This window comes from Notamacropus eugenii, chromosome 5 (genome assembly GCF_028372415.1).
Source record: "Notamacropus eugenii isolate mMacEug1 chromosome 5, mMacEug1.pri_v2, whole genome shotgun sequence".
Taxonomy (NCBI): Eukaryota; Metazoa; Chordata; class Mammalia; order Diprotodontia; family Macropodidae; genus Notamacropus; species Notamacropus eugenii.
Window position 1 is genome coordinate 18,196,715 of NC_092876.1, and position 13,272 is coordinate 18,209,986.

Consider the following 13,272-nt stretch of genomic DNA (forward strand, 5'->3'; position numbering starts at 1 on the left):
TCCAACAATGGACTCTGACAGAAGAAATTTCTCCAATGCTCCATTCCATTTCCAAACTATATGCCCATGTCCACCACCCCCTCCTAATGGCCTTGCTCCCCTTTATGTTGTGTCCTTCCCCTCCCCCCCCACAGAATGTAAGAGCTCTTTGATGGCTGGGATGGTCTTTTTGCTTATTTCTGTATTCCAAGCATTTGGCATAGCACCTGATGTATAATAAGGACTGAATAAATGCTTTTTCATTAAAAAAAAAAAAAAGAAATTTCCCCTATTCTGGGAACTGGGCATAATTAGCCAGAGGGTGCTAGAAAAGGTCTGAATTTCCTCCTTTTGAATCTAGGCTTCCCTAGGGATAAACCTAGCTCATGTGAGCCTAGAGTTGGGCCCCTTTGCTGGAAATGTACTCTTCTCTGGGCCATGGGCAACATTTGCAGGGGCAAGACTTTGATCGAAGATGTCCTTTGTGGACTCATAGATGATTTTCATATGATTCTGTATAGATGAGAAAGTAGGCAGATTTATTGATGCTGCTGAGGTTCTCTCAGTTACCATTTTTCCCCAGTGTTGATGAGGTCCAAGACTTATTCCATGCATTTAGCAGCTTTTCCTCCTTTAAATACCTTGCCAATAAATTAAGACCTCAATGTCTTTTTATTTAACAATAATTTAAATCACATCTTTTGTTTTTATATCATCTAAATCCCCTCGTTTTGTCCTCTTTTCCCAGAAAATCCAATCTTACCATTTTTTCTAACAAGAGGAATAAGAGATCACAACCCATCAATATATCAAAATATCTAATATATTCAATGTTCTACAACCATGGACTCCCCACTTCTGCAAAGGAGCAGAGGGAGATGTTTTCTCATATCGAATGTGGGTCAGCTAGGTGATGCAGAGTATAGAAAAATGGGGTCTGGAGTGAAGATCTGAATTCAAATCTGGCCTCAGATACCAGCTCTGCGACTTCTGGGCAAGTCATTTAACCCCTGTTTGCCTCAGTTTCCTCATCTGTAGAGTGAGGATAAGAACAGCACCTATCTCCCAGAGCCATTGTGACGATCAAGTGAGATAATATTTGTAAAGTGCTTAGCAGTGTTGGCACATAGTAGGTGCTATGTAAGTGCTAGCTGTTCTCACTATCTCTTCTTTTCAGCCATGCTTATTCTCTCCAATTTTGCAGCATTCACTCTTTGTTTGTGAGGTTGTTTTTAAGGTTTACATTGTTTTGTTTTGTGCATTGTTTTCTTGACCCTGCTTACTTTATCTCGCATCATTCCATGTGTGTCTTTGCAGACTTCTCTCTATTCATCATGCCTGTCAACTTTTTTACAAAACAGTCATATTCATGACATTCATGGACCCCCACTGAGTCCAACTCTACTCCAATCAGGCAGCATCTGCCTGCGCTGCTCTCAGCATTTCCCCAGTTCCCTCCCACTCATGTTCGCTGCACACTTGAACCCTTCTGGTGGCTTGGCCACTCTTGGTCCCTTTCAGGGACATCTCTCCCTCTTCTGAACACACATCCAGGTGATGTTACCTGCTTAGAATGGCAACTCAACTGCTCTTGATCAGGTAAAAATGGTCTGCTAGAATAAAATAATTGCAGATGGTTTCTTTTTTTTCCTTCAGTTATCATCTTCATATTTTTCTTCTTAAATACCCTTGGGATGCCTTTCCTTAGTTGAACATCATTTTAAAATATTAATGATGATTTTATTAGGAAGTTGACAAACAAAAATATTTTGATATACAAAGATGAGAAATGAGGATTTTATATGGCACTAGCCACCACAGCTGGAAGTGGCTGTCTACAGGATTGCCCCTTGTCACCTGCACTCAGAAAGAGCCACAAAACAGACAGATGAGGGTTTCTGAGTCTAGGGGCAGGTTTGTCACAAGATAGCAAAGCAGTTATCATTAATACCAGGGGCAAGGGAGGAAGGAAAGGGAGGAAAGGACCTCCCCTCAGTTGGAAGTCCAAGACAGAGAGATCCAGGATATTGATGGAATCTCATCCAAGAGACCTTCTCTCCTTTCTCATAGCCCCGCAAGGGGAAGGATCTTTCTGGTTTAGGTGGCAGTCCTGACCCTGCTGCCATCCCCCACTCCCAGTCACAGAAGCCTCTGATGGCACCAGGAGGGCACCGAACATGTGCCTATCTCCATGGGAAGGGCCTGGCCAAGGATGGCCCCTCTATCACTTTACCCAAATGAGTGACAAAACTGCTTTGCTATCCTGTCCCATTCTGGGCTTCCTTGGCTCTCCTCTGTCATTCAGAAACAGGATCACTGATACTCTTCTCTGTTCTTTTCTTTTTGCATCCCTCGCTACCAATCATTTTCCCCTCCACCCCAGGCACCCCAAAAGGCCACAGTGGGAGCCTCTTGGTGGGGTCTCTTGCCAAGTTTGCTTTTCTGTTTAGTGAGTCTGTATATTGCCCAATCATTCATCTTTGTAAGATTTCACCAGTAAGTGTTGGTCCCGAGTCTGTGGCCTTTCTCCTCATCAGGTAAGTAAAGTAAGTGTTTTCTTGGTCCTTCTGGTCTCATGTAGGGTAATTGATTTGCACTGGTTAAACTCCTGTGTAAAATCCCTACTGTCAGGACTGCAGTCATTTCTGTGGTCATTTTTCATCATCAGTCACAGACCTCATAGATCAGGAAGAAATGAATTTGGTCTGCAGGTTGTATCAATCTTCATTTAGCTGTTTCCTAATTCTGTCCTCTCGCTGACCAGTCACTACTTGATCATCCCTACTTGGAGGATTCTGAGATCATTCCCCTGTTGAGTGAGTCTTTTATTAGCTGTTTGAACAGGATAAATTTCTTTCTTTTTTCTTTTTCTGTGAGTTCACGTATTGAGCTTGTAACAGCAAGCACCTTGACATATCCAGGATGACCTAGGGCAGGTTCTTAGATCTGCCTGTCTTAAAGGAAAGCAACTTTTTAGGGGTCAACAATCTTCTTTAATTAAGGACATATATCATTCAATTAGTTTAGGGGAAAAGTCAGCACCCTGAACTTCAGAGAAAATATAAACAGAAAATACAAAGACCAACAGACTCCTTGAAGTCAGGAGGACCTGAGTTCAAATTTGACCTCAGACACTTAGTAGTTGTGCAACCCTGGGTAAATCACTTAACCCTACAGGAAGGAAGGAAGGAAGGAAGGAAGGAAGGAAGGAAGGAAGGAAGGAAGGAAGGAAGGAAGGAAGGAAGGAAGGAGGGAGGGAGGGAGGGAGGGAGGAAGGGGAACTCTCAGACTCATTGTTCCCAGATCTGCTTGTCAATCAGTGTTGGGGGAAGTGTCACCCAGTCTGCAGCTAGGAAATTTGGGGGGAACTGAGATGCAATCGCCCATCCTCCTTTTGCTGACCTGGACCTATCTGAATTCTTTATCTCATTATGAAAGTTATCAATAAAAGCTGGCTCCATGTGGAAACCCTTGCTCATCTTGACTGATGAGCTTGTTAACATTTTCAAAAAACTTTTAAAATTCACCTTTGCCTGAGTTTCAACTCCTTCCTCCAAGGAGGAATAATAAGAACAAAACGAATTTTAAGACTGATCCTGGGCAGGCCTGTGGCTAAAATACAGAGCGCAGAATTTTAAAGCCTGTTTGAATTCAGAACCTACGGTTACGGAGTGTCCGAAATCAATTTTCTAGAAAATTGCTAAAGTCAAAAGCCCTTTTCCTTTCCAGGGGAGCATCCACGAACAGCAAAGGGTAGGAAGTGCCTGTTTTAGTCAGACCTGCTACACGAACAAGGGGTAACCAAGCGTTTTTACTAAGAGGATGCTGGAAACGTATGAGAGTAAGAGCGGTGTGGCCCAGCAGGGACTCCACGTGGGAGTGAGGAAGGTCGGCATCCTTAAGAAGACAAGGCCGAGGCGAGCCCTGAAGGCGGGCCGCACTTGTCCCTTGGGTTCTGACCTCTCACAGAGTGCTCATGTGGATTAGCAGGATTGTGCATGCGGAGCCTCTACCAGACTGCAGGCCATCTTGGGGAGGGGGGACGGAAGCAAAAAATCCGGAACTCCAAGTCTTGTAAATGTTGGAGAGGAAAAAATTCAGTTTGATTTAATTTTTAAAAGACGGACGAAGGGAACAGCAGGGGGCTTTCCCAGAACCAGGGTTTCGGTTGCACGGCGTCTCCTCACCTGCTGGAACCTAAGCGCCCGAGGGCAGGGCTCGTCTCCCCCAGTGTTTCATTCCCGGGGCTTAACAGCTTCACAAGGGAACCTCCCGAGAGCCTGGGAGATGAGGGTGCTGTTCTCATCCCTGCTTTACAGATGAGGAAACTGAGGCAAGCAGAAGGAAAGCCACAGCGCAGAGACACGCACGGAGCAAGGACAGCCGCGCTTGAACCACAGTCTTCCGGCCTCGATTGATTTGGGAATAAAGTGCTCTGACTGGCGGATGAAAGCAGTGACGTCACAGACCAGCCTTATTGTGATTGGTTGCTGCCCTGGGGATGGGGTGAGGAGGGTGGCCCGGATCAGTGGGAGTAGGGGAAATAACTTAGAGGGGGCGCGACCGTAATCATGCCAGCCCATGCAATGACTAATGACAAAGTTACCACTAATTTTCTATTATTATGATAGTTATATGGTAGTGAGTAATTTACTCCTAAATGACCGAGTAAAATCCACGCTCCCCCCCAGGGCCGGTCTACCTCCTCCCTCGCCCTACCGCCGGTAGACGAAGCCGCTGCCGCGCGGGGGCCTTTGGGAAATGTAGTTTTTCCAGTGGAGGCCTGGAAGCGCCAGGCGCATGCGCTCTGCTTTCTGGCGCAGTTCCATCCCCCCAAGGCCCGGCCCACAAGCCTCCGAGCGCAGGGGGAGGGGCTGAGGAGACGGGCGGGCGTGAGAGCCAATGGAATCGCGAGCCAGGCGCGAGGGAGCGGCGTCGTGATCGAAGATTTTTCCTCCTAAGTGGTGAGAAGTAGGGCGTCGAGCGTCGAGCTCTGTGGGCGTGCTTCCGGCCTCTGGTGAGCGAGCTCCTGCCTCAGTTTCCCACACACTCACCCCTCCCTTCACCCCCAGATTCCCCCTTTGGAAGACTCTCGCCACCCCCACCCCCAGTAAAGTAAGAGGGTCAGGCCTCGCCCCCCTCAGTTTACACCCCCAGCTAAGTAGGCCTCGGGCCCATGGGGAGGGGCCTCAGGGGTCGGGGCATCGTCCAGGGGAGGGACTCACCCCAGCACGGGTATACAGCAAGCACTTAACTGCGATCTGCCCCCTCTCTGCGCATCTGCGAGTCGGAGTCCGCCTCCTTCCTGCCCCTCCCCCTCTCTCTTCCCTTCCCCGCCCCTTTCCCCTCCCCCCCCTTTCCCCTCCCCCCGCCCCTTTCTCCTCCCCCTCTCTCTTCCCCTCCCCCCCCCTGCCCTTTCCCCTCCCCCCGCCCCTTTCTCCTCCCCCTCTCTCTTCCCCTCCCCCCCCCCGCCCTTTCCCCTCCCCCCCCCGCCCCTTTCCCCTCCCCCCCCTTTCCCCTCCCCCCGCCCCTTTCTCCTCCCCCTCTCTCTTCCCCTCCCCCCCCGCCCTTTCCCCTCCCCCCGCCCCTTTCTCCTCCCCCTCTCTCTTCCCCTCCCCCCCCTCCCCCCCCCCTGCCCTTTCCCCTCCCCCCCCCCCCCGCCCCTTTCTCCTCCCCCTCTCTCTTCCCCTCCCCCCCGCCCCTTTTTCCTCCCCCCTCCCCTTTCTCCTCCCCCTTTCTCCTCCCCCTCTCTCTTCCCTTCCACCTCACCTTTCTCCTCCTCCCTCCACCCTCTCCCTCCACCTACCCTCCTCTGCCTCTTTATCCCCTCTCCCTTCTCCCCTTCCCCCTTGTTCCTCTTCCCCCCACCCCGCTCCTCCCCCTTTCTCTTCCCTTCTGCCTCCCCTTTCTCCATCTCTCTCCCTCCTCTCCCTCTCCTTACCCCTTTTCTCCCTACCTCCCCCTCTTCTCCCTTCCTCCCCCTTCTTCCTCTCCCTCCCCCTCTCCCTCTTCTCTCATTTTCTCCCCCTTTCCCCCCTTCATTCTACAGAGAGGACAAGGGATGGGCCCCAGCCTCGGCTTTTCACTTTGCTTTTAGGGTCTCAGATCTTCCTCTGCTGGCCCTGGAACCCTCCCAGCCTGGGGCCAGGTGGCTGACCCTCCTCCTCTCAGGTTGATCTTCTGAGTCAGGTGACCCCTTGGTGCCTGCTGTAGTGACAAAGGCCCCCAGTCACCATCTGGCTAAGTCGTGCCCCTCAGAGTCTGCAAGAAAATGGAGCAGCCGCCAGAGAGTGGTGAGTGGATGCCCCGGGGGCCACTGTGTTGGGGTGCTGCTGGAGGTGGGTGGGACAAACGCACCCTTCCTGCTGGGACCCCCTTGACTGGAGGCCACACCAGGCTCTGGGCACCATCTGTGCTGAGGTCAAGTGCTATCCCTTTCTCTCCCTCTCTCCTTCCTGTCATCTTGGAAGGGCCTCCTCTGCCCCATGGTCTCCTCTCCTGGGGCTTCCCTGGCTCTTGCCAGGCTTTTTGGCTGCTCTCTGTGTGTGTCCTTCCCTTTGCAGCCTTGCTTGCACTGTCCCCTTGACCCTTGGCTCCCTGCAGGGCTCTGTTCCCTGTGCCTCAGTTTCCTCATCTGCAAACGGAGGGAGCTGTGCTGTGCGTCCTGTGGCTAGAATGGGCCCCCTCCTATTCTCTGCCACCCTGGGCCAATCAGCGCCTGCTGTTGTGTGGAGCATTTGTTGAGGCTGCCGTTGGTGGATACAAGCCATCTCTTGTTTCTCAGTTACTTGGCCCCTCAACTTGGTCGTTTCTTCTCTCTGAAGCTGTCATGGCTCATAGGTTCTTTAACCAGCTCCCCAGGGCACCTGCTTTGTGTCCAAGTCACAAAGATTGGTGCCAGGAGTATGTTGGTACCTGTTGACCCCTGTTCCCTCTTGGCTCCATGAGCTGGGTCGTGCCCAGGTGTATGATTGCTGGGTGTACACGACACACTTCAGAGTACTGGGCCCCCATTCGGCTCTATCAATGATGTATCAGTGTGTCTGTCCTCCCAAAGTCTCTCTGGTATTGACTTTGCCCATGTTTTTCAACTCTGCCATTTTGCACCTTACTCTTGGTGTTTCACATGGTTTCACTTGGTTTCACATGGTCCTGCTCCCTAGATGTTAGTGGTATTCGAACTGTGGGCTCCCCTGGCTTTGCATCTGAATGCTCTATCCACTTTGTACCTCATCCTGACTCATTGTTTGTGATGGGACTGGTCAAATGAGCTGATGTGTAATGGGGTGAATTCAAAGGACTGCATGGAATTCAAAAAATCCATCTTGTGAACCCAGGATGGGGAAGTTGTAGTAACATTCATGGCGGTCAATGACCTTTCTTTGGTTCACAGAGGCCGCAGAGAAGCGGGGACGAATTGGAGCCAGCTCAGGAGAGAAGGACAGTGAGCCAGAAGAGGACTCAGGTGAGTGGGGCCCCTTGGCATCATGTGGACTTCCAGATGCCTTCCTTCCCCCTCCACACTGCTGCTGCCCCTGGGACCCTACCCTCTCCAGCCTGGTCACTGTCCTCCTTAGACAGAGTGGGGCTCAGACTGAACATGTCTGCTACTGGACCCTTGGGGCATTCCCTGTGGGTCTTCCAGGCCTTTGGAGGGCAGAACTGGTTGGACAGCCACCACTGGGGAGAGGTCATTGGTTTGGCTCCAAGGCTGCCTCCTCTGATAGAACCAGAGGACTCCTGGCCCTGGTGAACAGAGCGCTGGGTGAGTACAGGGTCTGGCTTTGGCTGTCCTTGGGCCACAGTGTAACCCCTCTCAGATGATTCCTCTTGGTTACCGTGGGCTTCAGGGTCCTGACACCAGCTGCTATAGTGTGAGAGAGGTCCCCCGTCACCTGGGATGGGAGCGTGGCCAGCAGGTGACAGACATGCTGCTGTTCAGTTGCCACTGTCCATGTTCTCAGTCAGCTGTGGATGGCTGCCCTTATACCCCCATTAACAACCACTGCTAACCGAAGTCTACTAGTACTAACTGCCCAATGTGAATGCTAACTCAATGATCTTAACCACCACTTGTACTTAGTACTGCCAGTACTATCACTCCCAGCACTACCTACTACTGATTACCTCTACTACTAACTACCATTACTGCCACTTCACACTACTACTAACTACTATTTTTACTACTACTGGCTACTCTTACCTTCCACCTCTACCTGCTACCACTGTTACCATTAACTGTTGTGAATAATTGCCATTACTCTCACCTCATACCACTAACTGCTGTCACTACTATTACTGATGACTCTTAGCCACCACTTCCCTTTGCTTCTGCTGGTAACACTACTACCACTATTGCCAACTACTAACTGCCATTACTACCACCACTTAGTACCATTACTACTAACTACTGTGACTACCATTACTCCTATGACCCCTCTCGCTCTCTTAATTGCCACACCTATCTAGTATTACTGGGAACACCACTACCCCCACTACCTACTACCACTTGCCACTACTATGACCAACTAGTACCAGTATTACTAATTATTACCTAGTGTCATGACTAACTACTGTTACCACTATTAACTGCTCTTCACTACCACTTCTACCTACTACTAAGTACCATGACTATACCCTCATACCGTTACTAACTACCATTACTATGACCTCTATTACTAGTGACTCTTAACTGCCAATCCTACCTCCTATCACTAGTAACAACACCACTACTACCTGCTGCTAACTGGCACTCTTACTATCACCTAGTACAACTACTATAACCGCTATTATTGTAACTCCCTGGGCCCACTATTACTAATAGTGTCTACTAGTAATGTCTCCAAACTAGTACCACTACTAATTACTGCTCCCTATGTCTACCAGCAGCTACTAGCCTATAATTATGCTCACTGTCATCTCTGACCAGCCCAGCCTTTTCTCCAGCATCCCTTGGGCAGGGTCTCATAGCAGGAAGGACCCAACACATGAACTCACACGTCTCTGTCTCAGATGTAGACCCTCTACTTCTTAGGACCATAGGATGGAGACATGGCTGAGATCTTGGGCATCATTTCATTCAACACTTTGCAGATGAGGAAATTGAGGTTCAGAGAGGGGAAGGGACTTGCTCAAAGTCACAGGTAGTAAGTACCAAGTTCTACCATGTGTAAGGTAGTAAAATGATAGAGATGGAATTTGGACCCAGGTCTTTGGCATCAAAGTTGCCAGGCAGTACTACAGAGCATAGAACATAGGACTTGGAGTCAGACCTGAATTCAAATCCAGCCTCAGTCATTGACAAGCCCTTGCCTGCCTCAGTTTCCCCACCTGTAATGGACATGGGAATAGCACTGAGGCACTTTGCAAACTATAAATGCAGGCTGCTACAGTTATCAACCCCCTCAGGCTCTCAGCTTATCCCTCTCTTGCCTGAGTGAATATTGGCAGCTCTTGAGGCTTTAAGATCCCTTTGTTTACCAGTGCCACGCGGGAAGCATGTCATGGGCATCATGGCCTTCACAAGATACCTGAAAAAGCCAAGGCTCAGCTCATAGGACTGCCCACAATCACACAACTCTGTGCATGGACCTCCCTGATCTCTCTCCACAGATCCCTGGGGGAGGGAGGGGCCTGTGGACCCCAGTTAAAAACTCTGGCCTCTAAACTGTAGAATCTGACCCCATGGGGCCCCCTAGATCTCAGTAGTCCTGGAGCCCCACTGGCTGCTTTGCCTTGGACAAGTCACTTGTCTTCTCTGTGAGTCAGAGGCCTTGGCTGGTTTGGGATACTTCAGGGGAGACCCTCCCTGCACATCCACCTGTAACCTGTGTCTCTCCTGCTCTTTCCTTGGTGTAGATGACAGGCGGCGATACCGAGCCTGGATGGCAGAGAAGTTCTGTTCCTTGAGGGCCGGGGACTCTTGGCCCGGAGAGCAGGAGAACTTCCTATATGGGCCCACGACACTGCTCTTCTCCCGCACCTGTGCCAAGGTCAGGGTGGTTGTTGGAGGGGAGGGCTCAGAGCTTCCTCCTGGTGAAGGGCTGCCCTTCAGTGAAATTCCTGGCCAGGCTGGGCAGCTGGCGGCGCTGTTCCAGCCGGATGACAGGACCGACCAGCGGCCTGGCATTGTGGTCCTCCAAGGGCCCATGGGTATTGGCAAGACTGTGCTGGCCAGGAAGCTGATGCTGGACTGGGCCCACGGACGCCTCTGCCGGGACATGTTTCAGTACATCTTCTACTTCAACCTTGGAGACATGGATGGAGCGGTGGAGAGGAGCATGGCCGAACTGGTTGCCAGCGAGTGGCCTGGCCCACCGGTCCCTGTCCCTGAGATCCTGTCGCGGCCCCGAAGCCTCCTGTTCATCATGGATGGTTTGGAAGAGCTAAGGCCTTTCCTGGATGGGCCTGATGCTGAGCTGTGTCGGGACTGGGCTGAGCCGCGGCCACTGGCTGGCCTCCTGCAGGGGTTGCTGCGAAGAAGCCTGTTGCCCGAAGCCTGCCTACTGCTGGTTGTGCGGCCCTCAGGCTGGGCCTGCCTGGCACGCTGGCTGGGCTGTCCTCAGCTCGTCGAGGTCCTGGGGCTGTCCAAGGCTGATCGTGAGGGCTACTTCCATCGGTTCTTTGGGGACAGGGCAAGTGCGCGGGCCGCCCTGGCCGCCATGCGGGACAATGAGACGCTGGCCACCCTGTGCCGCGCCCCACTGGTCTGCTGGCTGATCTGTACGGGCCTGAAGCAGAGACTGGATGATGGGGAAGACCTGCGCCAGGGCCCCCTCACTGCCACACGCCTCTACGTGTCCTATGTGACCAGCCAGTTCCGTGGCCGTGCCCTGCCCCAAGAGGCCCAGCTGCGGGCTCTGTGTCGCCTGGCTGCTGATGGGGTGCTGGCGCACACCACTGGCTTTAATGGCAGTGACCTGGAGAGGCATGGGCTGTCTGTGGCCGACCTCAAGCCCTTCCTGGCCACACACATCCTCCTTCGGCGGGGGGGTGGCTATGCCTTCCTCCACCTGACTTTGCAGGAATTTTTTGCCGCACTATACAGTGCGATGGATGTGACCCAGAGCCCATCGGCAACACACACGGTCCAGGACCTAACCACAGAGCTGGAGAAGTACTCGGGGGTGGATACCAGCTTTCTGAGCCTGGCTGTGCATTTCCTTTTCGGCCTCTTGAACCCCGAGTGTGTGAGGCTCCTGGAGGCAGAGCTGGGCTGCCACACGTCCCCTCGGCTGCGGCGGGACCTGCTGCTGTGGGCTGCTGTGTTCAGCGGCTCCGCCACCCCATCACTGCGTGCCCTCTCCCTGCACCACTTCTTTTTCAGCCTGTATGAGACACAGGACAGTGCCTTCGTCACAGAGGCCATGGACCACTTCCGGGACCTGCAGCTCGTGCTCTGGAGCAAGGTGGACCTGCTGGTGTCCTCCTTCTGCCTGCGCCACTGCCGCCAGCTGGAGAAGGTGGTGCTCCACGTTCAGAGGGAAGTCTTCCACGAAGATTCAGATGAGCCGGAGCTGCAGGCTGGTTCCCCAGCCGAGGCTGGGTGAGGCACCAATCCCCACCTAGCCCGCATCTGGCCTTCTCCCAGGGCCCATGGGCACCTGCCCTGTTGTATTGTGGTGGGTGGCCAGGGAGATCAAAGCCTGCCTCAGACACTTGTTGGCTGACTCCCTTGTCCCCTGCCTCCCTCAGTTTCCTTCCCTATAAAATGGAGATCAGATGCAGGGACCACGAGATGACTTGTGTGCTGCATCAGTGCTGGTCATTCTCATCCTGGCTTTAGCAGGTCTTGGCCTCGGTCCTCCCAGACGGCAAAACTAGTGCTCCTTGTGGGCTAGTCATTCAGTGGTCCATTTCTCCTCTTGTCCAGGCCCCAGACTTTGGACCTCACTGCCTCACGATGGAAAGCCTTGTACTCAGTGCTGAGCACCAATGCCACCCTGCGGGAGATGGAGCTGAGCTTCTCCTCGATGAATGACCTGTGCATGAAGAGCCTGAGCGACCAGCTGACACACCCAGACTGTCACCTCCAGAATCTGAGGTGAGCCCTCTGAGGGCATCACAGGGCTGTGGATGGCACTGGACAGAGACTCTCTTAGACATGGGAAGGCTGGCAGCTAGCAGGACTGGAAAAATGGGGACAGGCTGGGTTTTATTTGTTGGTGGCACTTGCAAATGGACATGCCCAAAGGTGGGTGGCCATGCAGGACCAGAATTAAGGGAGAGGCTAGGACTGCGTCTGCTTAATGATGATCCTTGAACCCGTGGAATGCCAGGATTACTCAGTGGGAGAGGAGAGGGAGAAGAGGAGAGGCCTGGGGCAGAGCCTCACACTGTTTGGGGGGGAGACAGATGGTGAGTACCCAGGCACAGGAGAATGAGCATTGGTCATGGGGGAGGGGGAGGGGGGAGAAACAGAAGAAAGTAGTGGCTGGAGGCTGGCCAACAGGAGCTCAGCTGCTGAGCAGGCAGGAGGAGGATGGGGAAAGACCATCACATTTAGCAGTCAGGAAATCTCTGGGACCCTCGAGAAGAGCCGGCTCAGTGAGTGGGAAGTGGGGATGAAGCCAGCCAGTGTAGACAGCTTTTCTATGCATTTGATTGGACAAGGGGAGGGTGTGGGGGTGAGAGGTGGGCTGAGAGTGATAGCTTGCGGGAGCAACAGAAATGAGACTTTTTAAAGATTATTTGGTGAATTTTATGGGTATCCACACAAGTCTTGCTGGGAATCCCTTATTTTTCCTCTTCATTAGGGAGTCAGTGGGACAAGAACCAGGCCTTTCTAGGTGGGGCCTTGGTGGAGGCCAAAAGGAATGAATGTGCCCATTTCTGGCCTTCCCCCGCTGCAGGGTCAGGCAGACTGCCTTTGTCCCCTTTGCCTGTGGGGATTTCCTGCTTGCTCTCATCGGGCACCGGCATCTGATGGGCCTTGACCTGGACCTTCTGCTGGGGGATGACGGCATGAAGCTGCTGTGCGAGGCCTTGAGACACCCACAGTGCAATCTCCAGTATCTGAGGTTAGCCTCCCTGAGATCCTGGCATCTTCCCCCTTGGGCCATTGTGCCCTCTTCTCCATTCCACAGATGCTGCCTGTCTCTTCCCCTCCCCTTCTCTCTCTCTCTCTCTCTCTCTCTCTCTCTCTCATTCTTGCTCTTTCCTTCAGGGGGGTGGGGTGGGAGGCTTGATTTGCCTATGTCTCTTGACTTACAGTGAGACCACAGTGATGGAAGAATGTTGGTATTGACAAGGGGCAGATAAAAGGCATCATTATGACTGTCATTCACATTACAC

General features: G+C 52.4%; 1 protein-coding gene across 4 annotated transcripts in view; it reads left to right on the forward strand.

Moving 5' to 3' along the window:
* The first annotated feature begins 4,453 nt into the window (after window positions 1–4,453).
* The window catches only part of LOC140503580 (NACHT, LRR and PYD domains-containing protein 14-like), a 28,089-nt gene continuing 19,270 nt past the window's right edge, over window positions 4,454–13,272 (forward strand). For 2 of the 4 annotated variants that reach the window (XM_072607712.1, XM_072607715.1), the window contains exons 1-6: window positions 4,454–4,996; window positions 6,077–6,272; window positions 7,373–7,444; window positions 9,838–11,524; window positions 11,852–12,022; window positions 12,831–12,998. In XM_072607712.1, the coding sequence (XP_072463813.1) occupies window positions 6,251–6,272; window positions 7,373–7,444; window positions 9,838–11,524; window positions 11,852–12,022; window positions 12,831–12,998 (2,120 nt within the window). In that variant the 5' untranslated portion in view covers window positions 4,454–4,996; window positions 6,077–6,250. Of the gene's footprint in view, window positions 4,997–5,719; window positions 6,273–7,372; window positions 7,445–9,045; window positions 9,126–9,837; window positions 11,525–11,851; window positions 12,023–12,830; window positions 12,999–13,272 lie in introns of those variants that run through there. The other 2 variants (XM_072607713.1, XM_072607714.1) reach the window with 2 other exon arrangements.